We start from the raw sequence: 27,216 nt of genomic DNA, 5'->3' as shown, positions 1-27,216 counted from the left end.
GTGCACAAGGACACCCAGGTCTCGTTGCACTTCCCCTTCTTCCAATCTATTGCCATTCAGATAATAATCTGCCTTCCTGTTTTTGCCACCAAAGTGGATAACCTCGCATTTATCCACTGGATCTTGCAAGTTTTATTTGAGAATATGTTACCTTCTAAAGATGCCACACACCATATTTCTGCCCCTTGAAAGCTCCCTGCCCTCCCCACAGCTGAGAATGCAGCTTTCAGACAAGCCAGTCTTAAGCAAGCAAGGGCAGCGTGGTGGATGCACCATATCTGGCCTTGCCCAGCAGCTCTCCTTTCCTTGCCTCTCACACACTGGCGGAGATTGAAGCTACATCCAGTCATTTTGTGCCATGGTGTAGAGATGAACCTCCTCGCCAGGGTACTCTGTATTCTTGTGGAAATCGTGTCTGATCCCTTATCCTTAATGCACAAAGGGCTGCACTGTGATCCAGCCAGCGGCACAGGTAGATTTTTGATCAAAGCAAAATACTGCGAATGCTGTTTTAAAGTGCCTAATCGAAAGATGAGGTGCTGTTCCTCAAGTTTGTGCCGAGCGTCATTGGAACAGTGTAGGGGGCCGAGAACAGAGAGATCAGCGGGAGTGGGATGGAGTTTTAAGACGAGTTGCTGTTCCTCATTTTGTGAAACAATGAAACACGTTACCTGATGACAGTGACAATTAACTGCTCTGGAGAGACTGTTGGCAACCGTTTGTCACCTGTTTATTGTCACAATGCGCATTCCCAGCCAGTGAGTGTTGTGAAACATCACTTGGTGACAAAGGGCTCAAACCAACAACCCTTCTAAAACAGATAAAGGACCAGCACCAGATAAATGAAGGTAAAAACACACACTTTGGAACTGGCTTATATCCACACGTGAAATTATATATAACTAATGACACTAAAAATGATCAGATAGACTGGAACAGGGAGCCTGTGGGTGATCAGTAAATAACACAGACACTAAAATAGAATAGAAAGACATTCTTGTAAAGAGATATATCAACCAACATTACTAAAACAGATTCTGATGATAGGTCATTGACCTGAAACGTTAACTCTGTTTTTCTCTCCACAGATGCTGCCTGACCTGCTGAGTATTTCCAGCATTTTCTGTTTTGATTACTAAAACAGATTATCTGCTCATTATCTCATTGCTGTTTGTGGAGCCTTGCTGTGCACAAATTGGCTGCCGCGCTGCCCTACATTATAACAGAGACTACACTTCAGAAGTACTTCATTGGCTGTAAAGTGCTTTGCGACGTCCTGAGGTGGTGAAAGGCGCGATAGAAATGAAAGTTCTTTCTTCTTGGTATAGGCTATTGGCCAATTTAGGACTGAGATGAGGAGGAATTTCTTCACCCAGAGAGTGGTGAACCTGTGGAATTCTCTACCACAGAAGGCAGTTGAGACCAATTCATTAAATATATTCAAGAAGGAGTTCGAGATATTTCTTAAGGCTAAAGGGATCAAGGGGTATGGGGAGAAGGCAGGGACAGGGTACAGAGTTTGGATGATCAGCCACGATCTCATTGAATGGCGGAGCAGGCTCGAGGGGCCGAATGGCCTACTCCTGCTCCTATCTTCTATGTTTCTATGTTTCTTATAAATTCTCCAATCTTCAACTTTAAAATCTCTCAACTTTTAGCAGACATTTTTTTGGCTTCATTGCATTTTCATAACAACTTCTGTTTAAAGCCAAACAGGGCAGCTTAGCCACAGCTGTCTTTACTCACCTCACTCTCTGTATATATTTACTGATTAAAGAGTGCTGTGATACGACATCTATTAGGGGGAAGTCGAAAGGTCCGACAATGCAGCCTTACGCTGTAACTCAAATAATCGGTGTGGTAATAGCTTAAAGGGGAAGGAGTCTCCAGGAATATGTAGCCCCACTGTTCATTCTAATAACTATATTTAAAGAAATATTTTTTATTTACATTTTTGTTAACCACAACAGCGACCCACATTGTCAAGTGTCCAGGTCATTCCATGGAGAGGAGACCCATCTGTCTCAGAATGGATCCATTCATTGCAATGGGAGCCACAACTTCAGACTGGCCTGGGAGCCAAAATGGAACTGCCCAATCCCAGGAAACAACTATTCAAAAGCCAAGAAATATTTATCACATAGACATTGGGAGGCAATCTGAACAAAACATGCTCCTCTGAAGATTTCCTTTTTTGTTCAAATGAAACATAGTAAAACTTTTCCTGCTTTATGAATATTAAATAAAAGAAAAAGAAAGGCTTGTATTTCTATAGCACCTTTCATGACCTTTTATTGTAAAGCGCTTTGGAACACCCTATGACGTGCTTTTTGAAGTGTAGACTCTATTGTAATGTAGAAAACGCAGCAGCCAATTGGCACACAGCAAGCACCCACAAACAGCAATTAGATAAATGACCAGATCATCTGGTTTAGTGATGTTGGTTGAGGGATAAATATTGGCCAGGACACCAGGGACAACTCCCCTGCTCTTATTTGAAATAGTGCCGTGGGATCTTTTATGTCCACCTGAGAGAGCAGACGAGACCTCAGTTTAACGTCTCATCTGAAAGACAGCACATCTGACAGTGCAGCACTACCTAGGTATGCTTTCCTGTCAATAGCCTAAACCAAGCAAAGTCACTATAATCCACCACAACCAAATGAGTTCTTACCATGAAACAGTGCCTGGGGGGGCATGACATCAGGAATAAGGTCTGCCTCGGACAAGAGGCTAGGAGTGGCTGAATGAGATAATGGGGTCCCAGGAGCAGAAAAGTCCAGCGAGGGGGATGGGGAGGGGCTGGTAAGTGGAGTCCGATCTGAAGAGCTCAGGGAGGAAAAGTCGATCACCTCTCCTTTCTCCAGGATCAGTTCTGACCTGCGAGTCCGGCTGGAGAACTTTACTGGGGTCGATGACGTGCTCCTGTCGATGAAGCCAGCAGCTTCCTTCTGAGCACGCCGAATGTCCTTGGCTTCCTGAGTGCGGGAGCGTTTCTCCTTCAATTCCATGGCCGTTTCCACAGGGTTACGACTCACGCGTTTTCGAAGCCCTTCCACTGTAATAATTGGATCCAAGGGCGGTTTGACAACTAAGAAGTGAAGCAAATCAACACATTACTCAATCAAACATTTCATCTAGCAAATGCCGACAGCTAGTTTCCCATACCATTGAAACAAATAAAAACCAAAGTCTCAGCCATGAATATCGGGCACACTTCTATGTAGCACAGACCAGGATTGCACAAACGGAGAAGTAGATCCAAATTCAAGAATAAAAAAAGTTTCAAATGGGATACGTAGATGCATACAAAAGGTATCAGAAGGGGAAAACTTCACTAAAATGGCAGACAATTTGATACGGGTAAATTGGCTAACCCTGCTGGGTGATGATGAGACCGATGTACAATACAAATGGAAAGTTTTTAATAAGATAATAAATGCGGAAGATAAATATGTACCCAAAGTCAAAAGAAGGGAGTGTGGTAAGAAAAAGCCAAGGTGGCTGACTGGTCATGTACAAAGATAAATAAGATGTAAACAAAAATGTTTCTATAAATTAAAGGCATTTACTACTCAACTAAACAGAGTTAAGTACAAGGAACTGCTAAAGAAAACAAAGGCTGCTATTAGATCAACTAAAATGATAATGGCAAAAAGGATCGCAGACAATTGTGGAGGTACTGGGAAAAGCTTTTTCAGTTATGTGAAGAGTCAGAGAACTGTCAAAAACTGCACTGGGCCATTGAAGGATGTTCAAGGATAGGTTACAAGGGACTCACTGGGTATGGCGGAAATATTAAATGAGTACTTTGCATCGGTCTTCACTCTTGAAGACATGTTCGACTGTTAGAATTTAATGATTTTAATAATAAAACTAGTAATATTAACATAGATGAACATATCGTTGTAGATAGAATTAAGTACCTGAAAATAGATTGAGCCGCTGGGCCGGATGATATCCACCTGAGGGTCCTCAGGGAGATGGGACATGTGCTGTGTGAACCCCTAGCCTGTATTTTTAATAACTCATTGCATTCTGGAACAGTTCTTGTAGACTGGAAGGAGGCTAATATAGTCCCCATCTTTAAAAAAGGAGACAAGACAGTCCCAGGTAACTATAAGCCCATTAGTTTCAGTAATAAGAAAGTTGCTTGAGGGAATTAGGAATACAATATATGATTACTTGGATAGAGAGGGTTATATTAGGAACATCCAACATGGCTTCATAAAAAGGAGGCCATGTCTTAGAAATTTGATTGTATTTTTTGAAGAAGTCACCAAGATGATAGATGAGGGAAGCCCAGTTGACATTGTCTATTGGGCTTCCAAAAAGCTTTTGATAAGGTTCCACACAAGAGGTTTCTCTACAAGATCGAAGCCTCTAGTACAGGAAACTCTTTTTTATCCGGCACCGACGGGATCGGCGTGGTGCCGGTTGATCTAAAAGTTCGGATTACAGAGTGGTATACTTACCAAGGTACGAGAGCCCCGTACACGGCCACAGATCCAGGAGTCCCTGCTGCATAGCAACAGGTGCAGGAGTCCTGGTTACACGGCCACCGATCCAGGAGTCCCTGTTGCATGGTAACAGGTGCAGGAACCTCGGTTACATGGCCACAGATCCAGGAACCCCGGTTACATGGCCACTAATATGAAGTAAAATTTACCTGAACCTACTCCTGAATTTTGCCAGTTAAGAGAGGTTTCCGGTTATTTAGGTGCCGGTTAAAAGAGAGTTTCCTGTATTAGTGGTAATATATTGAGCTGGATTGAGAACTGGCTGGAAGGATGTAAGCAAAAAGTAGTTATAGATGGATTTAGATCTGTTTGAAGACCGGTCACCAGTGGTGTCCCGCAGGGATCAGCGTTGGGACCGTTCCTCTTTACTATTTTTATTAATGATCTTGTGGCAGAACCACTGAATGACTCTGGCTAACTGTATATAATTCTCTTTAACGATGTTCTAACACCAGCCTAAACCTGTACCATTACTGTGTTTTGTATATAGAGTTTGCATGTACGGGGCGTGGCCCCTTTAAGAGCATGGGAAAACGCGGGCAAACGCGATGACATCACGTCGCAAACCATGGGACCGCCCAGGCAGTCCTCGTGGCATCTCCGTTGAGTAAAGACCTGTTTAATTGTTCTCTGGTGTCGATCTCAATTATTCGTAGGAATTCGTTAATTCCTACATCGGTGACCCCATTTTTGTGAACGTTTTCGCAAAAGAAGAGCACAGCATGGAAGCTAACGCCATTTCGCTGAAGCTACCGCAGTTCTAGGAGCAGCAAGCGCCCTCGTGGTTTATTCAGGTCGAGGCCCAGTTCGCCCTGAGGAACATCAATGCAGAAATGTAGGTGTTGAGGACACGATCTGCAAATTTGCAGATGATTCTAAGATTTGTGTGGGTGTTAGGACTATAGACGATGCTCGATGGCTTCAGACGGATCTTGATGTGTTGGGGGATTGGGTTCATAACTGGCAGATGATGTTTAATTTGGAAAAGTGCAGTCAGTCTTACACAGTTCCCATTTACCTTTTCAATCTTGCTAAATGAGTGTTTACTGATCGGCTGTTCGGGGGCCTGGAGGGCACAGAGGTATCTTACACAGCACACTGAGAAGGAGCAGAGTTGGGAGAGATTTCTGGAGGGAAAGGATGCTATGGGGAATGATCACTAGAGGAAAAGGATTGAATGGGAAAGATTGCTGTGGCAACAAGGAAAACAGGATCAATGGGAGAGAAAACAGAGAAAAATGGAAAATTAACTGAGACAAAGGGACAAATCAACCAAGAAAGAAAAAGGGAAAGAGTAACAGATAAATGTGACCAGCAGAGATACAGGGCAAGAGTAACAGTGAAAAACAGAACGTAAAGGGAAACAGAGAGAGAAAACACAAAAGGGAGAATAACAGAGGCATAGGAAAAGAGTAGTAGGAATAACACAGAAAGGGGGAAGTAGCAAGACACAGTAAAAGAGTAATGGAGAGAAAGGGACGAGTTTAAGGTAGTCTTGGAAAAGGGCAAAGATGGACCGGAAATAAAGGTTCTAAATTGGGGGAAGGACGATTTTAATTTGATAAGGCAGGATCTGGCCAAAATGGACTGGGATCAGCTTCTTGTAGGAAAATCCACACCAGAGCAATGGGAGTCTTTCAGAAAGGAAATAGAGAGAGTACAATGCCAACATGTTAAGAATAAGGGGTAAGCCATTTAGGACAGAGACGAGGAGGAATTTCTTCACCCAGAGAGTGGTGAACCTGTGGAATTCTCTACCAAAGAAGGCAGTTGAGGCCAATTACTTAAATATATTCAAGGAGTTAGATATATTTCTTAAGGCTAAAGGGATCAAGGGATATGGAGAGAAGGCAGGAACAGGGTGCTGAATTTGGATGATCAGCCATGATCTCATTGAATGGCGGCACAGGCTCGAGGGGCCGAATGGCCGACTCCTGCTCCTATCTTCTATGTTTCTATGTTCCCGTAAAGGTCAAGGGTGGGACCAACAAGCCCAAGGAATCCTGGATGTCAAGAGATATACAAGAATGGATTAGGGAAAAAAGGGAGGCTTTTGGCAGATACAAAGGACTAAAAACAATGGAAGCCCTAGAGGAGTATAGAAAGTGCAGGGGGGGGTACTTAAAAAAGAAATTAGGACAGCGAAGAGGGGGCATGAAAAAAACACTGGCGGGCAAAATAAAGGAAAATTCCAAGGTGTTTTATAAGCATGTTAAGGGCAAGAGGTTAACCAGGGAAAGAGTAGGGCCCATTAGGGACCAAAGTGGCAATCTGTGTGTAGAGCCGGAAGATGGAGGTGAGGTTTTAAATTAATATTTAGCATGTGTGTTCACTATGGAGAAGGGTGATGTAGGCATAGAAATCAGGCAGGGGGATTTTGTGATATAATTGAACAAATTAGTGTTGAGAGGGAGAAGGTACTAGCGGTTTTAGCGGGCTTTAAAGTGGATAAATCCCCAGGTCCCGACGGGATGTATCCCAGGCTGCTGTGTGAGGCAAGGGAGGAGATTGCAGGGGCTCGGACACAAATTTTCAGAACCTCTCTGGCCACAGGGGAGGTGCCAGAGGACTGGAGAACAGCTAACGTAGTACCACTGTTCAAGAAGGCTAGTAGGGATAAACCAGGGAATTACAGGCCAGTGAGCCTAACATCAGTGGTAGGAAAATTATTGGAAAAAATTCTGAGGGACAGAATTAGTCTCCACTTGGAGAGGCAGAGATTAATCAGGGATAGTCAGCATGGCTTTGTCAGGGGGAGATCATGTCTGACCAACTTGATTGAATTTTGAGAGGGGATGACTAGGTGTGTGGATGAGGGTAGTGCAGTTGATGTAGTCTACATGGACTTCAGTAAGGCTTTTGACAAAGTCCCACATGGGAGACTGGTCAAGAAGGTAAGAGCCCATGGAATCCAGGGCAATTTGGCACATTGGATCCAAAATTGGCTTAGTTGCAGGAGGCAGAGGGTGATGGTCGAAGGTTGTTTTTGTGACTGGAAGCCTGTGTCCAGTGGTGTACCGCAGGGATCGGTGCTGGGTCCTTTGCTATTTGTAGTGTACATTAGTGATTTAGATATGAATGTAGGAGGCATGATCAGTAAGTTCGCAGATGACATGAAAATTGGTGGAGTGGTAAATAACAAGGAGGGAAGCCTCAGGCTACAGGACAATACAGATGGGATGGTTAGATGGGCAGAACAGTGGCAAATGGAATTTAACCCCGAAAAGTCTGAAGTGATGCATTTTGGGAGGACAAACAAGGCAAGGGAATACACAATGAATGGTAGGATCCTAGGAAGGACAGAGGATCAGAGGAACTTTGGTGTGCATGTACATAGATCCCTGAAGGCAGCAGGATAGGTAGATAAGGTGGTTAAAAAGGCATGCGGGATACTTGCCTTCATTAGCCAAGGCATAGAATATAAGAGCAGGGAGGTTATGATGGAGTTGTACAAAACGTTAGTTAGGCCACAGCTGGAATAGTGTGTGCAGTTCTGGTCACCACACTATATATAGGAGGGATGTGATTGCATTGGAGAGGGTGCAGAGGAGATTAACCAGGATGTTACCTGGGCTGGAGCGCTTCAGCTATGAAGAGAGACTGGACAGGCTGGGGTCCCCTCCCTCACCTCTTTTTCCGATACATTAATGACTGTATCGGTGCCATTTCCTGCTCTCGCCCCGAACTTGACAATTTCATTCACTTTGCCTCCAATTTCCACCCTTCCCTCACCTTCACATGGTCCATCTCTGACTCTTCCCTTCCCTTCCCTTCCTCGACTTCTCCGTCTCCATCTCTGGGGATAGGTTATCGACCAATATTCACTACAAGCCCACTGACTCCCACAGCTACCTGGACTACACTTCCTCCCACCCCGCTTCCTGTAAGGACTCTATTCCATTCTCCCAGTTTCTCCGTCGTATCTGCTCCGACGATGCCACCTTCCACACCAGTGCTTCAGACATGTCTTCCTTTTTCCGCAACCGAGGATTCCCCTCTACCGTGGTTGACACTGCCCTCGACCGTGTCAGTTCTATCTCCCGCACTTCTGCCCTCACCCCTGCCCCTCCCTCCCGGAACCACGATAGGGTTCCCCTTGTCCTCACCTTTCACCCCACCAGCCTCCACATTCAACGGATCATCCTCCACCATTTCTGCTACCTCCAAAGTGATCCCACCACCAAACGTATCTTCCCCTCCCCTCCCCTTTCAGCATTCCGTAGGGACCGCTCCCTCCGAGACACCCTAGTCCACTCCTCTATCACCCCAAACAGCCCTTCCCCTTCGCCTGGCACCTTCTCGTGCAAGCGGAGGAGATGTAACACCTGCCCCTATACCTCCTCCCTTCCCACTGTCCAGGGCCCCAAACACCCCTTCCAGGTGAAACAGCGATTTACTTGTACTTCTCACAATCTAGTATACTGTATTCGCTGCTCACAATGCGGTCTCCTCTACATTGGGGAGGCCAAACGCAGATTGGGTGACCGCTTTGCGGAACACCTCCGTTCAGTCCGTAAGGGTGACCCCGAGCTTCCGGTCGCCTGTCATTTTAATTCACCGCTCCATTCCCACTCGGACCTCACCGTCCTTGGCCTCTTGTATTGTTCCATGGAAGCTCAACGTAAACTCGAGGAACAGCACCTCATCTTCCGATTAGGCACTCTGCAGCCTTCCGGACTCAATATCGAGTTCAACAATTTCAGATCATAACCTCGGCCCCTATTACACATTTTTTCTTGTAATTTTTCCATTCCTTTTCCACCTCCCCCCCCCCCCCCTTTCCTTTTGTTTCTCTCTCACACCTGGCAGCTATCTCTTGCCCTGCCAGTGAGGAAGTAACATATAGGGTGGATAAAGGGGAACCAGTGGACGTAGTGTATTTAGACTTCCAAAAGGCATTTGACAAGGTGCCACACAAAAGATTATTGCTTAAGATAAAAAATCACGGGATTGGGGGTAATATTCTGGCATGGATAGAGGATTGGCTATCTAACAGAAGGCAGAGAGTTGGGATAAATGGTTCATTCTCAGACTGGCAATCAGTAACTAGTGGTGTTCCGCAGGGGTCAGTGCTGGGTCCCCAACTCTTTACAATCTATATTAACGATTTGGAGGAGGGGACCAAGTGTAACATATCAAAGTTTGCAGATGATACTAAGATGGGAGGGAAAGTAGTGAGTGAGGAGGACATAAAAAACCTTCAAGGGGACATAGACAGGCTAAGTAAGTGGGGCAGAGATTTGGCAGATGGAATACAATACTGGAAAGTGTGAGGTTATGCACTTTGGCAGGAAAAATCGTAGAGCAAGTTATTATCTTAATGGCAAGAAACTGGAAAGTACTGAAGTACAAAGGGATCTGGGGGTCCTGGTGCACGAAACTCAAAAGGTTAGTATGCAGGTGCAGCAAGTGATTAAGAAGGCCAATGGAATGTTGGCTTTCATTGCTAGGGGGATAGAATATAAAAATAGGGAGGTATTGCTTCAGTTAACATAGAGATAGGAACAGGAGTAGGCCATTCGGCCCCTCGAGCCCGCTCCGCCATTCAATGAGATCATGGCTGATCTTCGTCTGAGATCTTAGCTGATCTTACCAGTTCAGTACCCCGTCCCCGCCTTATCTCCGTAACCCTTAATCCCCTTAGCCTTCAGAAATATATCCAATTCTCTCTTGAAAATATTTATTGAATTAGCCTTCACAGCCCTCTGTGGCAGGGAATTCCACAGGCTCACCACTCTTTGAGTGAAGAAATTCTTCCTCATCTCTGTTTTAAATGATTTGCCCGCTATTTTTAGACTGTGGCCCCTGGTTCTGTGCTCCCCTGCCATTGGAAACATTTTCTCTGAATTCAGCCTGTCCAGGCCTGCCATAATTTTATATGTTTCGATGAGATCCCCTCTCAATCTTCTAAACTCCAGTGAGTACAAGCCCAAACTATTCAATCTCTCCTCGTAGGTCATTCCCGCCATTCCAGGTATCAGCCTGGTGAATCGCCGCTGCACTCTTTCCATGGCAAGAACATCCTTCCGCAGATGGGGCGACCAAAACTGTACACAATACTCCAGATGCGGTCTCACCAGCACCTTGTACAGCTGTAGTAAGGTATCCCTATTCCTATACTCGAACCCCCTTGATATGAAGGCCAACATACCATTTGCCTTCTTAATCGCCTGTTGCACCTGCATGCTCTCCTTCAGTGACTGGTGCACAAGAACACCCAGGTCCCTCTGCACTTCCCCATCTCCCAATCTATTGCCATTTAGATAATAATCTACCCTCCTGTTTTTACCCCCAAAGTGGATAACCTCGCATTTATCCACATTATAGTGCATCTGCCACGTATCCGCCCATTCCCCCAACCTGTCCAAATCGCACTGTAGCCTCCTGACATCCTCATCAGAGCCCACCCCTCCTCCTAGTTTAGTGTCGTCAGCGAATTTGGAAATATTGCATCCAATTCCCTGATCCAGATCATTTATATATATTGTGAACAGCTGGGGTCCCAGGACAGATCCTTGCGGCACCCCGCTGGTCACTGCCTGCCACTCCGAAAACGAGCCGTTTATTCCAACTCTCTGTTTTCTATCCGCCAGCCAGTTCTCTATCCACGTTAATACTTTGCCCCCAATCCCATGAGCCTTAATTTTGCATGATAATCTTTTGTGTGGAACCTTATCGAAGGCTTTCTGGAAGTCAAGGTACACCACATCCACTGGCTCTCCCCCATCTATTTTACCAGTTACTTCCTCAAAAAAGGTATTGGTGAGACCGCACCTGGAATACTGCGTACAGTTTTGGTGTCCATACTTAAGAAAGGACATACTTGCTCTCGAGTCAGTACAAAGAAGGTTCACTCGGTTAATCCCGGGGATGAGGGGATGGACATATGAGGAGAGGTTGAGTAGATTGGGACTCTACTCATTGGAGTTCAGAAGAATGAGAGGCGATCTTATTGAAACATCTAAGATTGTGAAGGGGTTGGATCGGGTGGATGCAGGGAAGATGTTCCCGATGATGGGTGAAACTAGAACTAGGGGGCATAGTCTTAGAATAAGGGGCTGCTCTTTCAAAACTGAGATGAGGAGGAACTACTTCACTCAGAGGGTGGTAGGTCCATGGAATATGCTGCCCCAAAAAACTGTAGAAGCTACATCATTGCATAAATTTAAAACAGAAATAGACAGTTTCCTAGAAGTAAAGGGAATTAAGGGTTACGGGGAGCGGGCAGGAATTTGGACAGGAGTCTAGGTTCGGATCGGTCATGGCCCTGTGGGTAGCGGAGCGGGCCCAGGGGCCGTGTAGCCTGATCCTGCTCCTATTTCGTGTGTCTAATTCTGTTAGATGCAGGAGATGGTTCTGTGATAGTGGATTGGCAGTTAGGATCAGATCAGCCATGATCTTATTGAATGGCGGAGCAGGCTCGAGGGGCCGATTGGCCTACTCCTGCTCCTATTTCTTATGTTCTTACACTTTACACCTAATCTCAGCCTATTACCATCTCGTCTAGCTCTTTTGTTTCTTTCACTTCTTTTGTCCGATCGCAGCCCTGCCTTTGATCTAATTTCTTTTCTTTCCAGTTTTGAAGGGTTCGACCCGAAACGTCAACGCAAATTTCTCTCCACGGATGTTGCCTGACCTGCTGAGTTTTTCCAGCATTTTCTGTTGTTTTTTCGGATTTCCAACATCTGCAGTATTTTGCTATCGTACTAGTGTTTGGTTCACTGCCACACCTCTTCTAGGAATGCCTACCTTGAAGAAGTTCTGCTCTTCTCTTCGACGGGATCTCCGTTTGGCTCTTCAACCTTGTTCATCTTCATTACTTTCAGTTTCCCTTCTCGTGTTTGATCAGGTATCTGCCAAGACTCGGTTTCACAGCCACATCATTTTCCTCAGCAACTGTCTCCAGTTCCGACTTATTCCACGTGGATTCCAACTAAACTTCCACCCTTCGTGCTTCGGATCTACCCAGGATTACAAATATCTCCAAGATATTCATCGTTCCTCGAACTACTGCTCTCGCCGCATCCTGAGATCCACGCTCAACGCCATGCGGCGCCACATGAACACTCTCGGCTTCTCTCTTCAGCAACACCGGCGCACTCTATCGCAAAGCTGTCTGGGTCCACAGTTCCATTTCATCCTTCGACTCATCCGACGTGTGGTAAACCACTGTTTGTATTCCTGTTTGTCCTGTTTGTATTCCACTGTGTACATGCCTGGACATGCCTCGGCTGACTCCTCCCACAGGTCCTAGTATAAAGGTGACTGCTCCCCAGCCCTTAGTATCATGGACCGGTCGACCACTCGAGGCAGACCTCCATTCTGTTGTTAATAAAAGCCTTTGGTTACTCTTCTAACTCTCAGTCTTTTATGAGTAATTGATAGCGCATCAATTTTATTAACAACATTTTTATAATGGAGAAGATCCTCACACCAGCATGCCTGGACTTAGATCATCGGGAGGCGGACTCATCCACCAAGTTTACTCACTGGCTTAAGTGTTTCGAAAAATTCCTGACCGCCTCCGAAGCAATCAAATCGGACGAGGACAAACTGGATGTCCTGACCTCCAAAGTGAACCACCGAGTGTACTCGGTCATCCAAGACGCGACCTCGTACGCGGACGCTATCAAGCTCCTCAAGGACCAGTACACGCGCCCAGTGAACGAAGTGTACGCCAGGCACCTCCTGGGGAGTCGTAAACAACAACCTGGGGAATCGACCGTGGAATACCTTCAGGCACTGTCTGTGCTTGGCCGGGCCTGTGGTTGTAAGGATGTAAAGGCCGCCGTGTACACAGAGGAACTTATCCGGGACGCTTTTGTAGCGGGCCACAGATCCAATTACACCCGACAGCGACTGTTGGAGCAGAGTAACCTCGACCTCAACAAGGCCTCTGAACTCGCACTATCGTTGGATGCAGCCTACCAGGGCATGGATGCCTACTCCTCTGCACCGTGGACGCCGCGGGGAATGACAGCCTGGGACACGGTAGGACCGCCTCATAGCGCCGTGCCACCCCAGCCACACCCCAACAACGGCCCAACTACCGCAGCAGTGTCCCAAGGCCAGACAGCAGTGCCCCAAGGCCAGAAATGCTACTTCTGTGGCCAGGCAAAACACCCCAGAGCGCGCTGCCCGGCGAAAAACGCGATCTGCTCGGGCTGCGGGAAGAAGGGACACTGCGCTAGCGTCTGCAGGGCCAAAGCCACCCCGAACCCCAGCAGCGCCGCGTGTGTGCCATGCGGGCCGCCATCTTGGACCTCCCCGGCCATGTGCGAATCACCGGTACAGCAGCCATTTTGGACGCCGCCATCTTGGACGACAGCCGGGACGCAGCAGGCCCCCGACACCGCCTCATCTGATACCCGCAGCGACACACCGACCCCTACGCTGGCATCCGTTACACTGGACCAAGCGAGACCGCACCAACTGGCCAGTTCCACAATGGACATTAAGGTAAATGGTCACGATACAATCTGCCTTTTTGACTCTGGGAGCATGGAGAGCTTCATCCACCCCGACACGGTGCGGCGTTGCTCTCTCCCAGTCCTGCCTGCGCAACAGCGGATTTCTATGGCCTCCGAGTCCCAGTCGGCGGACATCGGCGGCTACTGCGTGGTGACACTCGTAGTAGACGGGACCGTGTACGATCATTTTAAACTTCTGGTCCTGCCTGACCTCTGCGCTGCCGTCCTGCTGGGGTTAGATTTTCAGTGCCACCTTAAAAGTGTTACGATGGCGTACGGTGGACCCCTACCCCCACTCACAGTCCGCAGCCAGCAGCTTCCAAACTGCCTGCCGCGCACCAGGTGCAACCTCTCCACACTCAGAGTCACCCCCCCCAACTGTTTGCTAACCTCACCCCCGACTGTAAGCCCATCGCCACAAAGAGCAGGCGATACAGTGCCGGGGACAGGGTTTTCATTAAAACCGAAGTGGAGCGGCTCCTGAAAGAAGGGATTATTGAGGGCAGCACCAGCCCCTGGCGAGCCCAGGTTGTGGTCGTTAAGACCGGCGAGAAGCAGCGCCTGGTCATCGACTACAGCCAGACAATAAATCGCTACACCCTGCTGGACGCCTACCCACTCCCCCGTATAGCTGATATGGTCAACCAGATCGCGCAGTACCGCGTCTTCTCGACCATTGACCTGAAATCAGCGTACCACCAGCTCCCCATCCGCCCTGAGGACCGCCAGTACACTGCCTTTGAGGCAAACGGCCGCCTCTATCACTTCCTTAGGGTTCCCTTTGGCGTCACCAACGGGGTCTCCGTCTTCCAAAGGGAGATGGACCGGATGGTAGATCAAAATGCGTTGCAGGCCACTTTCCCATATCTGGACAATGTGACCATCTGCGGCCGTGACTTGCAGGACCATGACGCAAACCTCGAAAAATTCCTCCGCACCGCCCAACTCCTAAACCTGACATATAACAAGGAGAAGTGCATATTCCGCACAAACCACCTCGCCATCCTTGGCTGTGTTGTGGAACACGGAGTCATCGGCCCCGACCCCGACCGGATGCGTCCCCTTATGGAACTTCCACTGCCCCACTGCCTCAAGGCCCTGAAGAGGTGCCTAGGGTTTTTCTCCTATTACGCCCAGTGGGTCCCCTACTATGCGGACAAGGCCCGTCCGCTGATCAAGTCCACCTCTTTTCCCTTGACGGCAGAGGCCCGCTTAGCCTTCCACCGTATCAAGGAGGACATTGCCAAAGCCACCATGCACGCAGTGGACGAATCCATCCCCTTCCAGGTGGAAAGCGACGCGTCCGACTTTGCCCTGGCCGCTACCCTCAATCAGGCGGGGAGACCCGTGGCCTTCTTTTCACGAACCCTCCAAGGCCCGGAGACCAGACACTCCGCTGTTGAGAAGGAGGCCCAGGCGATTGTGGAGGCTGTGCGTCATTGGAGGCACTACCTGGCCGGAAAACGATTTACCCTGCTCACTGACCAGCGTTCAGTTGCTTTTATGTTTAACAACAAGCAGAGGGGCAAAATCAAAAATGACAAGATCTTGAGGTGGAGAATCGAACTTTCCACCTACAACTACGAGATCTTGTACCGGCCCGGGAAGCTAAATGAACCCCCGGATGCGCTATCGCGTGGCACCTGCGCCAGCGCGCAGATCGATAGACTGCGGGCCCTCCACAATGACCTCTGCCACCCGGGGGTCACCAGGTTCTTCCACTTCATCAAGGCCCGCAACCTGCCTTACTCTATTGAGGAGGTCAGGACCATGACCAGGAACTGCCAAGTCTGCGCTGAGTGCAAACCGCACTTTTATAGACCAGACAGGGCCCACCTGATAAAAGCCACTCGCCCCTTCGAGCGCCTGAGCGTCGATTTTAAAGGGCCTCTCCCCTCCTCCGACCGCAATGTGTACTTCCTCAATATTATTGATGAGTACTCCCGTTTCCCGTTCGCCTTCCCCTGCCTGGACATGACCAGTGCCACGGTCATTAAATGTCTGAACAACCTCTTCACCCTGTTCGGCTTCCCCAGCTATATCCATAGCGACCGGGGCTCATCGTTTATGAGCGACGAACTCCGTCAGTACCTGCTAACTAGGGGTATTGCCACAAGCAGGACCACCAGTTACAACCCCCGGGGGAACGGACAGGTGGAAAGAGAAAATGCGACAGTTTGGAAGGCCGTCCTGCTAGCCTTAAAGTCTAGGGGCCTTCCAACCTCCCGCTGGCAGGATGTGCTCCCCGATGCGCTCCACTCTATTCGGTCACTGCTCTGCACTGCCACTAACGCCACCCCTCATGAGAAAATGTTTGTCTTCCCAAGGAAGTCCACATCGGGGACATCGCTACCGCCATGGCTGACGTCCCCAGGGCCGGTCCTACTGAGAAGACACGTGAGGACCCATAAAACGGACCCCCTGGTCGAGAGGGTCGACCTCCTCCACGCCAACCCCCAGTATGCTTACATCGCATACCCGGACGGGCGGGAGGACACAGTCTCCATAAGAGACCTTGCACCCTCGGGGGCCGCAGTAACCCACTACCCACTACCACCCCCCCCCCCCACGATCCGATATCCAGCCCCAGCAGACGGCAGGCCTGGGCCCCGCGACCCGCTCGACATCTACGAGGACGACACGCCTGTGCCACAGCCTACGCTGGACTCGACGCCGGAAACTTCACTACCCCTGCCGTCGCCACGCAGATCACAGCGGCAGACAAGACCTCCGGAGAGACTCCAATACACTAACTTTTAATACACTTCACCCCGCCGGACTCAATTTTAAACAAGGGATGAATGTGGTAAACCACTGTTTGTATTCCTGTTTGTCCTGTTTGTATTCCACTGTGTACATGCCTGGACATGCCTCGGCTGACTCCTCCCACAGGTCCTAGTATAAAGGTGACTGCTCCCCAGCCCTTAGTATCATGGACCGGTCGACCACTCGAGGCAGACCTCCATTCTGTTGTTAATAAAAGCCTTTGGTTACTCTTCTAACTCTCAGTCTTTTATGAGTAATTGATAGCGCATCACGACGCTTCAACAAAAAACTTTTTTTCTTCCTTTCCGATGTCAAGGATCGCAAGCTTCATCAACTCTTGGACACCAACGCCCCTCCGGAACCTTCTTCCCCTTCACTTTCCTCTGAACCCCCTTCTCCCAATCTCACCCCCTGCCGAGTTTTCACTATCCCCTCTCTGACCCCGAACGATCAGTCCTCAGCAAAGGCCTGAGCTTCATCCCCTTACGCCCCCACCTCAATGAATTTCGAGCTCGGCACGATGTTGAGCTCTTTTTCCGCCGCCTTCGTCTCCGTGCCCACTTCTCTGGCCAGGAGTCTTCCCCCCGTACAACTGACCCTTTCTCCCGTTTGCAGAATTCCCGTTCTACCTGGACCCCTCCCCCTGGCCTCTTACCCTCTCTAGATCTTTTCATCGCTAACTGCCGCCGTGACATCGGCCGTCTCCATTTCTCTGCTCCCCTCACTCACTCCAACCTACCTCCCTCTGAACTTGCAGCACTCCATTCTCTTAGATCCAACCCTGACATTGTCATTAAACCCGCTGACAAGGGTGGTGCTGTTGTTGTTTGGCGTACTGACCTCTACCTAGCGGAAGCTGAGCGCCAACTCTCCGACACCTCCTCCTACCTCCACCTGGACCATGACCCCACTACCGAACATCAAACCACCGTTTCCAAGACTGTCACTGACCTCATCTCCTCTGGAGATCTTCCCCCCACTGCCACCAACCTCATAGTTCCTCAACCCCGCACAGCCCGCTTCTACCTCCTTCCCAAGATCCACAAACAGGACTGCCCTGGTAGACCCATCGTTTCAGCCTGTTCTTGCCCCACGGAACTTATCTCTTCCTATCTTGACTCTATCTTTTCTCCCCTTGTCCAGTCTCTTCCCACCTACATCCGCGACTCTTCGGACGCCCTCCGCCACTTTAACAGTTTCCAGTTTCCTGGCCCCAACCGTTTCCTTTTCACCATGGACATACAATCACTCTACACCTCCATCCCCCACCCGGATGGCCTGAGGGCGCTCCGCTTCTTCCTTGAACAGAGGCCCGACCAGTCCCCATCCACCACCACCCTCCTCCGCCTGGCTGAACTTGTTCTCACATTGAACAACTTCTCCTTTAACTCCACTCATTTCCTCCAAATCAAAAGGTGTTGCCTGTTGCCATGGGTACCCGCATGGGTCCTAGCTATGCCTGCCTTTTCGTGGGCTATGTGGAACAATCTTTGTTCCAGTCCTACTCGGGTCCCCTCCCTCACCTCTTTTTCCGATACATTGATGACTGTATCGGTGCCATTTCCTGCTCTCGCCCCGAACTTGACAATTTCATTCACTTTGCCTCCAATTTCCACCCTTCCCTCACCTTCACATGGTCCATCTCTGACTCTTCCCTTCCCTTCCTCGACTTCTCCGTCTCCATCTCTGGGGATAGGTTATCGACCAATATTCACTACAAGCCCACTGACTCCCACAGCTACCTGGACTACACTTCCTCCCACCCCGCTTCCTGTAAGGACTCTATTCCATTCTCCCAGTTTCTCCGTCGTATCTGCTCCGACGATGCCACCTTCCACACCAGTGCTTCAGACATGTCTTCCTTTTTCCGCAACCGAGGATTCCCCTCTACCGTGGTTGACACTGCCCTCGACCGTGTCAGTTCTATCTCCCGCACTTCTGCCCTCACCCCTGCCCCTCCCTCCCGGAACCACGATAGGGTTCCCCTTGTCCTCACCTTTCACCCCACCAGCCTCCACATTCAACGGATCATCCTCCGCCATTTCTGCTACCTCCAAAGTGATCCCACCACCAAACGTATCTTCCCCTCCCCTCCCCTTTCAGCGTTCCATAGGGACCGCTCCCTCCGAGACACCCTAGTCCACTCCTCTATCACCCCAAACAGCCCTTCCCCTTCGCCTGGCACCTTCCTGTGCAAGCGGAAGAGATGTAACACCTGCCCCTATACCTCCCCCCTTCCCACTGTCCAGGGCCCCAAACACCCCTTCCAGGTGAAACAGCGATTTACTTGTACTTCTCACAATCTAGTATACTGTATTCGCTGCTCACAATGCGGTCTCCTCTACATTGGGGGAGACCAAATGCAGATTGGGTGACCGCTTTGCGGAACACCTCCGTTCAGTCCGTAAGAGTGACCCCGAGCTTCCGGTCGCCTGTCATTTTAATTCACCACTCCATTCCCACTCGGACCTCACCATCCTTGGCCTCTTGTATTGTTCCACGGAAGCTCAACGTAAACTCGAGGAACAGCACCTCATCTTCCGATTAGGCACTCTGCAGCCTTCCGGACTCAATATCGAGTTCAACAATTTCAGATCATAACCTCGGCCCCTATTACACATTTTTTCTTGTAATTTTTCCACTCCTTTTCCCCCCCCTTTCCTTTTGTTTCTCTCTCACACCTGGCAGCTATCTCTTGCCCTGCCAGTACACTTTACACCTAATCTCAGCCTATTACCATCTCGTCTAGCTCTTTTGTTTCTTTCACTTCTTTTGTCCGATCGCAGCCCTGCCTTCGATCTAATTTCTTTTCTTTCCAGTTTTGAAGAAGGGTTCGACCCGAAACGTCAACTCAAATTTCTCTCCACGGATGTTGCCTGACCTGCTGAGTTTTTCCAGCATTTTCTGTTGTTATTCTGGACAGGCTGGGGTTGTTTTCCTTAGAGCAGAGAAGGCAGAGGGGGGACCTGATTGAGGTGTACAAAATTATGAGGGGCATAGATAGGGTAGATAGAAAGGAACTTTTCCCCTTAGTAGAGGGGTCAATAACCAGGGGGCTTAATTTCAAGGTAAGGGGCAGGAGGTTTAGAGGGGATTTGAGGAGAAACCTTTTCACCCAGAGGGTGGTTGGAATCTGGAACTCACTGCCTGAAAGGGTGGTAGGGGCAGGAACCCTCAACATTCAAGAAGCATTTAGATGAGCACTTGAAACGCCATAGCATACAAGGCTACGGACCAAGTGCTGGAAAATGGGATTAGAATAGACAGGGCTTGATGGCCGGCGTGGACACGATGGACCGAAGGGCCTCTTTCTGTGCTGTATAACTCTATGACTCACTATCAGAGTGAGAGAATACAAGAGCTAGCAGACAAAGTGAGAGAATGAGACAGAAACAAAGAAGGACAAGAGTAAGACACATGGAGAGTAACAAAAATATGGGGAGAGTAACAGAAGTACAGTGAGAAAGGGAGAATAGCAATAGAGATAGAAAGAGAGAGAGAGAGAAACACAGAGACAAGGAGAGAGTAACAGAGACACTTTTAATGACCCCAAAAATACCAGGATTGAGATAGCTTCCCATCTAGATCTGTGAGAACGATGAATGTGGCAAATGGACCTTGTTTGAATAGAATTGGGAATCCCTACCTAATGCGTTATGTTCTGCCCTAGAACAAAATAAGTGAATCACTAACTTGAATTGGGAAATGCACCAGAACCTACCATTTACATGAAAAGTTCAGATTTTTTTAATACAAGTGGATTCATGCACAGGATCTCCCGAGAATAAGAGCCCACTCCTTCAGCACTTGACGAATACAGCCTGTCAGGGCGGGGCATAAAATCCACTCAGCTCACCCAAACTTCTCGAGCCAGCCCCGAGGAGAGGGCTCAGAACTGCCACTGTGCCCAGCCTGTGAAAAGATGTGCCGATAGCAGCTCCCCCAAGATTAGCCATTACCAGAGAAATAATGTTAAAAATGAATAATTATCAAGTTTAAAAAAAATCTTAGGACAGATTCGAAGGACAACTATTGAAGAACTTGCTAATAGACAGAAAAGTGCAAAGGTCAAACAGTTGTGGGCACATCTGCTAGTGGATACCAATGCTCTCTGCTAAGGTGTGCGGCCGCGCACCAGTCGGGAGGTCCCGCGCAGGCCACTCACCAGCTGTTGCCGCTGGAAAAGATCCTGCGCATGCGCAGCAAATTTAAAGGGAATGCACCCAAAATAAATTAGAGGGAGCATTGGTAGATACAGTTCTGTGCAGAATGCAGTGTGAATGAATACATTGCTGTTGTCTGACACATGTACACAACCAAAATAACTCATTTTAGCAGAACCACTGGTGGAAATCCCACCTCCACAGCAGTGTTTACACCAACAGGCTTGTAGTTTTTGTATTTCAGTGGGCAGGAGCAGCAGAAGCACTCTTCCCCACCCCATTCACATCAGCCAACCAGTGTTCAGTCACTAACCTGTACAGACCTTGCCCAGCCATTGGGCAAAGTACCACCACCAGCTAGAGTCGCTAAGCGACCCCAAAACAGCAGCACATAAGATACAACGGGTGAACTGATTAGTTCTCAAGTGCCCCTTGTTTGTTTTTAAAGATTCACATTGCGCCGCACATTAAAAGTCTTACTGATTAGTGATAAAACATTCACTGAATTTCAACTACTCATTCACTGAATTTCAACTACTAGCTAACAAATGTTACTGCTTCAAATGTTCTACTAAGTGGGGCTCATTTCATGGCTTTAATTTTGTAGCCAACAACAGGTTAGGGGTAATTTTGACTTTGGGCGATAGTGTAAAACAGACAATATTGGATCAGCCGCCCATCATACACCTCTTCCGATTTTCATTCCTATTAAAGTCAATGCTCTCAGCCAGGGTGGCAATAAAAGGCCAATGTAATTGTCTGGGTTTGAGAAGGAAAATTGGGCAGGGTTGCTGCTCCCTGTTATCCACTGATGCCTACTGAGTATGAAAGTCAGGTAGGCACAGGCTTTGGCTTCTGCTGTGATGTCCCCCATGGAAAGTAGCCTGCTGGCAAGATGCATGCATAACCACCTGGGTGAGGTCAACCAGTTCCTGTGCAACCATAGCCGAGAGAGGAGCCATTGGCCTAGAAAATGGTTATGGCCCATTTTCAGACGCATACCCAGTGACACGCAACTAGGCGGTGTGAGGCCAGCCCGAAGTCACTCCTCCACAGGCAGCTCACCCATTTTATACAGACCGGTGAGGCAAGTGGGCCAAAGGCAAGTCCCAGGGGAGGGAGGGTAGAGCGGTCGGGATACCGTGAAGTGGGCGGGAGCACTTCTGGTCCTCCTGGCGCCACAGGAATGTTTTAAACATTTACCTTTCGGTTGCGGCCGCTGCTTAGGCTGCAGTGGCCGCTGAAGATTCCAGAGTGGAGCAGGCCCAGGGTCCACAGAGAGGCTCTAAAATAGACATTAGGCCCCTCACAGTTATATATGGAAGTGACCTAACGGCTGCTTTAGGCAGCTACCAGGGATACCCGAAAAATGGCCTAATCCAGTATCGGGTCGGACATCTTTCAGGTGTCCTTTGGGGCGCGGGATGATGATCCCTGAAATTGGCCCTCGTTGCGTCTGTTTTATGCCCATAAAATGGGCTCAATGAGGTACAATTTCTAGGCCAATGTTTTCAGGGGTGGTGGGAAGAAAAAGAACATTAACAAAATGGCCTTTTCTGCCAATTTAAACCGTTTTTGCTACAGCAATACACAAATGAATAGGGCAAATGGAAAATTACCCAAACTTCTGACAAGTCAAAGTAGGTTGCTGGGCTCTAGGTTATAATTCAAATGTTCTCATAACATACTTTGGTTAGCTCCCAAACAGTTTATAATGAGAATGTACTGTCTTTGCAGGGCTGATCTTTGTGGAAAATATTTTTTATCCATATTTTTTATTTTGGTGCTAAAGTTGTCATTAAAAAAAGGTGAGAATATTCTAATGAATTACACTGCACTCCCTAAATGTTGAGAGAGATATAATCTGTACAATCACAGTTGTCTGTCCCCTTCTTGCTCTGATTAATGACTTAGAATTGCTAATCGGAGACAACATTGGGAGTAGACATTTTGTGTAAACTCCCCCTCCTATGACAGCATGAATGTAAAATGTTGTCCATTCATGAGATCCCTGGTGTTATTTCAAAGGGTAAGTTCTTCACAACATGTCAGCACTGAGGCGGTCTCTGACTCGCAGTTCTAAAGCTCAACACCGATCAACATGAGATGCCAGACACCAGCTGCTTTCTTATGAACTATTAGCCAGTTCATCAGACTACCATTCATTTTATTAATGTCTACAATGTAGTTTTAAACATTTCTAAGTACCTAATTTATCTATCAACCTATTAGTGAAATCTTGGAGGTACATTTTGGTGTGTCCCCCCTTAAACTCTGCCTTTACAAAAATCAGATGAGCCCACCTCTTGCCTTCAGCGTTGTGCTCGAAGGCCTCTCCCCTTCTGGCCTCATGACAGGAGGCTTGTTGTGAACCAGCTTCCACCAGCCTGGCTCCCCAAACTGCTGAGCACCCGAACGGAAATACATGGGGCTGCCCACGGAGAGGCAGCCTGCTACAGTGCTCCACCAGGTCGAGGTCTTTTTCCTAAAATGCAATGAGTACAAATATGAGTAAAGTGAAAGAAAGACTTGTATTTCTATAGCGCCTTTCAGGACATCTGAACGTCTCAAACTGCTTTACAGCCACTTAAGTACTTTTGAAGTGTAGTCACTGTTGTAATGTAGGAAACGCAGCAGCCAAGTTGCGCACAGCAAGCTCCCACAAACAGCAATGTGATAATGAACAGATCATGGCCTAGAAATTGGGTTGGGGCGCCAAAGTGGCGCAAAAGTCGCCTGAGCGCAGGATTTAGCGCAGCGATCGGAGTAATTCCGATCGCCAGAAATTCAGTTTCAGTGCCGCTCGAGGGACACGGGGCGAGGCTCGAGGCGCTCCACGTCCCTCTTAGGGCGCTGAAACTGATTATCGCAGCGCAACGTGCCGCAGCGCCACACGCTGCAGCACATCACGCTGCGGTACTGCAGGCTTTCCTCCCACTGTTAAGGGGGAGGTGCCTGCAACAGCGCGATCCCCGATCGTGAGTGCCGGCAAATGAGCCCGGCACCAAGGAGAAGTGCCGGGCTCTCGGGAAACAGCCGGCAATGCCGCGGGGGGGGGGGAGGTTAGGAGGCCGGGGACGGAGGTGCTGGCAGGCGGCCGCCAAAAAAGCGGCCGCCCCGCACCTCCACCTTAACTTGCGCCGCTGCCAGCACAGTAAGGCCCCGTGAACCGGGCGCGGGTAGCGAGCGGCGCAACTGCGGCGTTCGCTACCAAATATCACGAACAGGGCACGAATGGGGCGCTGCGCACACCGATGACGTCATCGGTGGCGGCGCAGCGCAAAAGCCTAACGCCACCATTAGCGCCCCTACTGAATATCGCGGGAGACGCAGCCAGTGGCGCTACAGCCACTGATTGCCTCTTTAGGCGCTAACAGGTGGCGCTACTCACCCAATTTCTCCCCCCATGTGTTTTAGTGATGTTGGTTGTGGGATAAATATTGGCCAGGACACTGGTAGGAACTCCACTGTTGTTCTTCTAAACAGTGCCACGGGATCTTTTACATCCACCTGAGAGAGCAGGTTTAATATTTCATCCGAAAGATGACACCTCAACACAGTGCAGCACTCCCTCAGTGCTAAACTGAAGTGTCAGCTTGAATTTTATTGCTCTGGAATGGGGCTTGAACTCACAACCTTCTGACTCAGAGGCGAGAGTGCTACCATTGGGCCACGGCTAACACCATGACTGGTAGTTAACTTTGCTACTATTACTGTACCTTCATGTTTAAGTACTCTATTAGTTTTCCCTCAACTACTGCACACATACACATTAGAAAAATATTACAGCCATACAATACTGACCTTTCTCTTTTTTAACCTCCCTTATTCAATTTTCCTTCCACACTTTCTCTATTTCCTGAAGTCCCTGTTCTTTCCTGCATTATCTTTCAACTAGAAAGCCATAGCCATCCAGGTGGTGGAGATTTCCGAGATGGCCACCAATACCATCCTGCAATTGGGCAATAGGAGCACAGGTAGGTCCAGAGCTTTCCTTTGTCAAAGTTGAATGGACCATAGTGAGAAATGACACCAATGACTAAGACTGGATAACAAACAGCTTTCGGAATGGACCCTATTCACAACAAAGCCAGTGTTTATCATCAGCACACTGCCAAAACGTCTAAAAAAAAAAAATCACTGTCAGATGCACAATACATCCTTAGCTCCTGGGCAAGAGAGAATAGTGAAGGAATTACAAAACAGAAAAGTTAATCTTCCTGTAACACTATAGAAAACTGCATTATTAAATGGGAATTCAATAACATTTCATACGGTCTTCAGCCTTGGCACATTCTATCATTCTGGAAATTTTCCTCGGACTTTTGCATCAATATTTGCTGAATATTCTTGCCTTCTTTAGATTTTTCCTTCCTACATGAAGCACAATACAATTGTCTGTATCAAATTTCATCTGCCATTGGGTGGGTGTTAATGAGTTTGAAGAATCTTCAATTATACAGTAGGGTCACGTACATCTGCCTGGACTTCCTGTTGTCACACTTACTTCCTGTGGTATGATGTTATCACATCTGGGTGTCACAATTTTGTCTCGTCTAGGCGTGTCTGGCTTCTCTTTCCTGCCTGCTTCCACTGGCTCTGGCTTCCTCTTCTGAAGGCCTCCAGGAGCCGTCTCCCTCCTGGTCCACTGCCTCCTCTTTGCCTGATTACAGGGCCCCAACTGCCACTCCTGCTCTCTGTGACCTTCATCTGTTTATAACTTTTTTTTTTAATGAATCGCTCTGATCTTTTTAGTGTTAAGCAAATTTGTTTTTTGGATCCTTTGGTGTCACCACGGTGCGGACTTGGGGTCAGACAGACAAGGTGGGCTAAGAGGATGAGGCAGGAGCAGTGGGGGAGGGTCAGACAAAGAGTGGGGATGGGGCAATACACAGGAGGGTAGGGGAGTGACATGGGGGAATAGCTGATGAGGAGGAAATGGATGAGGAGTAGGGGAGGATACAAGAGACGGGCCAGTCATTGCAAAACAGAGGCAATGGCCGCAAGATGGTGGTGGGAGGGTGAGGAAATAATAGGAACAGGAAGAGGTAGGGAAGCAATGGGAGCGAGGGCATAATTTGGAAACGAGGCAAGGGGAAAGGATACCAGATGAGGGGGGGGGGGGGGCACCATAGGGAAGCCAGGGTCATGATAAGATATACAAGTTGGAAGGGATATGAAGGTAGGGGTAGCAGACGAGACACTGCATCCGGGCCAGAGTGCTCACCCCAGTCCCACAACCCAAACCCTGCCTCAAGCCCTGGTGGGACACAGCCCCCCGCCCCATGACCCAAATACCAAGGCTGATGTAAACAAGAAGGCATAGGGGAGCTGATTGATGTGAGTGAGGGGGTGTGGTGAAAGAAAGTGATGGGGGGGGGGGGGGCACAAGTATGGGGAAAGTATGAGGGAAGGAAGATAATGGCAGCAAGCATGGCATGGGAAACAAAGTAATAGGGGAGGGGCACAATAGCAGATTAAGGGGCTGGGTAACACACAGGACAGGCAGGTACAGATTGAAAGGGTCAGATGCAATATCAGCGGGACTGTGGTGTCATCAATATAAGTAGAGCATGAGGTACTCTGTGTCCTCGCCATTGCTCCTCCAATCAGTTGCTATACCGTTGGACAGAATATTAATCAAGAAATAGTAGGAGCTTGCAACAAAGGTAATGCAATAATCTTGGAGGACTTTAATCTTCATATAGACTGGACAAATCAAATTGGCAAAGATAGTCTGGAGGACGAGTTCATGGAATGCATTCGCGACAGTTTCCTAGAACAATGTGTCATGGAACCAACCAGGGAACAGGCTATTTTAGATCTTGTATTGTGTAATGAGACAGGGTTAATTAGCAATCTCATAGTAAAGGATCCTCTGGGGCAGAGTGATCATAATACGATAGAATTTCACCTTAATTTTGAGAGTAACTTGCCTAAGTCCAAAACTACAATCTTAAACTTAAATAAATCCAATTACATAGGTATGAGGGGCGAGTTGACCAAGGTAGATTGGAAAAATAGATTAAAAAGGTATGGTGGTAGATAAGCAGTGGCTAGTATTTAAAGAAATATTTCATAATTCTCAATAAAAATACATTCCATTGAGAAACAAAAACTCCACGGTGAAAGTGATCCAACCGTGGCTAACTAAAGAAGTTAAGGATAGCATTAGATTGAAAGAAGAAGCTTATAATGCTGCAAAGAATAATTGTAAGCCTGAGGATTGGGAGAGTTTCAGAAACCAGCAAAGGTTGACCAAAAAATTGACAAAAAAGGAAAAAATAGAGAGAAAAC

The 27,216-nt window shown here is 48.2% G+C and overlaps 1 protein-coding gene across 2 annotated transcripts in view; it reads right to left on the bottom strand.

Moving 5' to 3' along the window:
- kat14 (lysine acetyltransferase 14) overlaps positions 1-27,216 on the bottom strand; it is a 63,844-nt gene that overhangs the window by 19,329 nt on the left and 17,299 nt on the right. For both annotated transcript variants that reach the window (XM_085981962.1, XM_085981963.1), the window contains 2 exons: positions 23,223-23,404; positions 2,675-3,091 (listed from right to left, as the gene is read on the bottom strand). In XM_085981962.1, coding sequence (XP_085838088.1) covers positions 2,675-3,091; positions 23,223-23,404 — 599 coding nt within the window. The remainder of the gene's footprint in view (positions 1-2,674; positions 3,092-23,222; positions 23,405-27,216) is intronic.

Source organism: Somniosus microcephalus, chromosome 3, assembly GCF_052327205.1.
Source record: "Somniosus microcephalus isolate GS21.2 chromosome 3, FLI_Smic_1.0, whole genome shotgun sequence".
Lineage (NCBI taxonomy): Eukaryota > Metazoa > Chordata > Chondrichthyes > Squaliformes > Somniosidae > Somniosus > Somniosus microcephalus.
The sequence above is the reverse complement of the archived record's forward strand: the minus strand, read 5'-3'. Positions and strand labels throughout refer to the sequence as shown.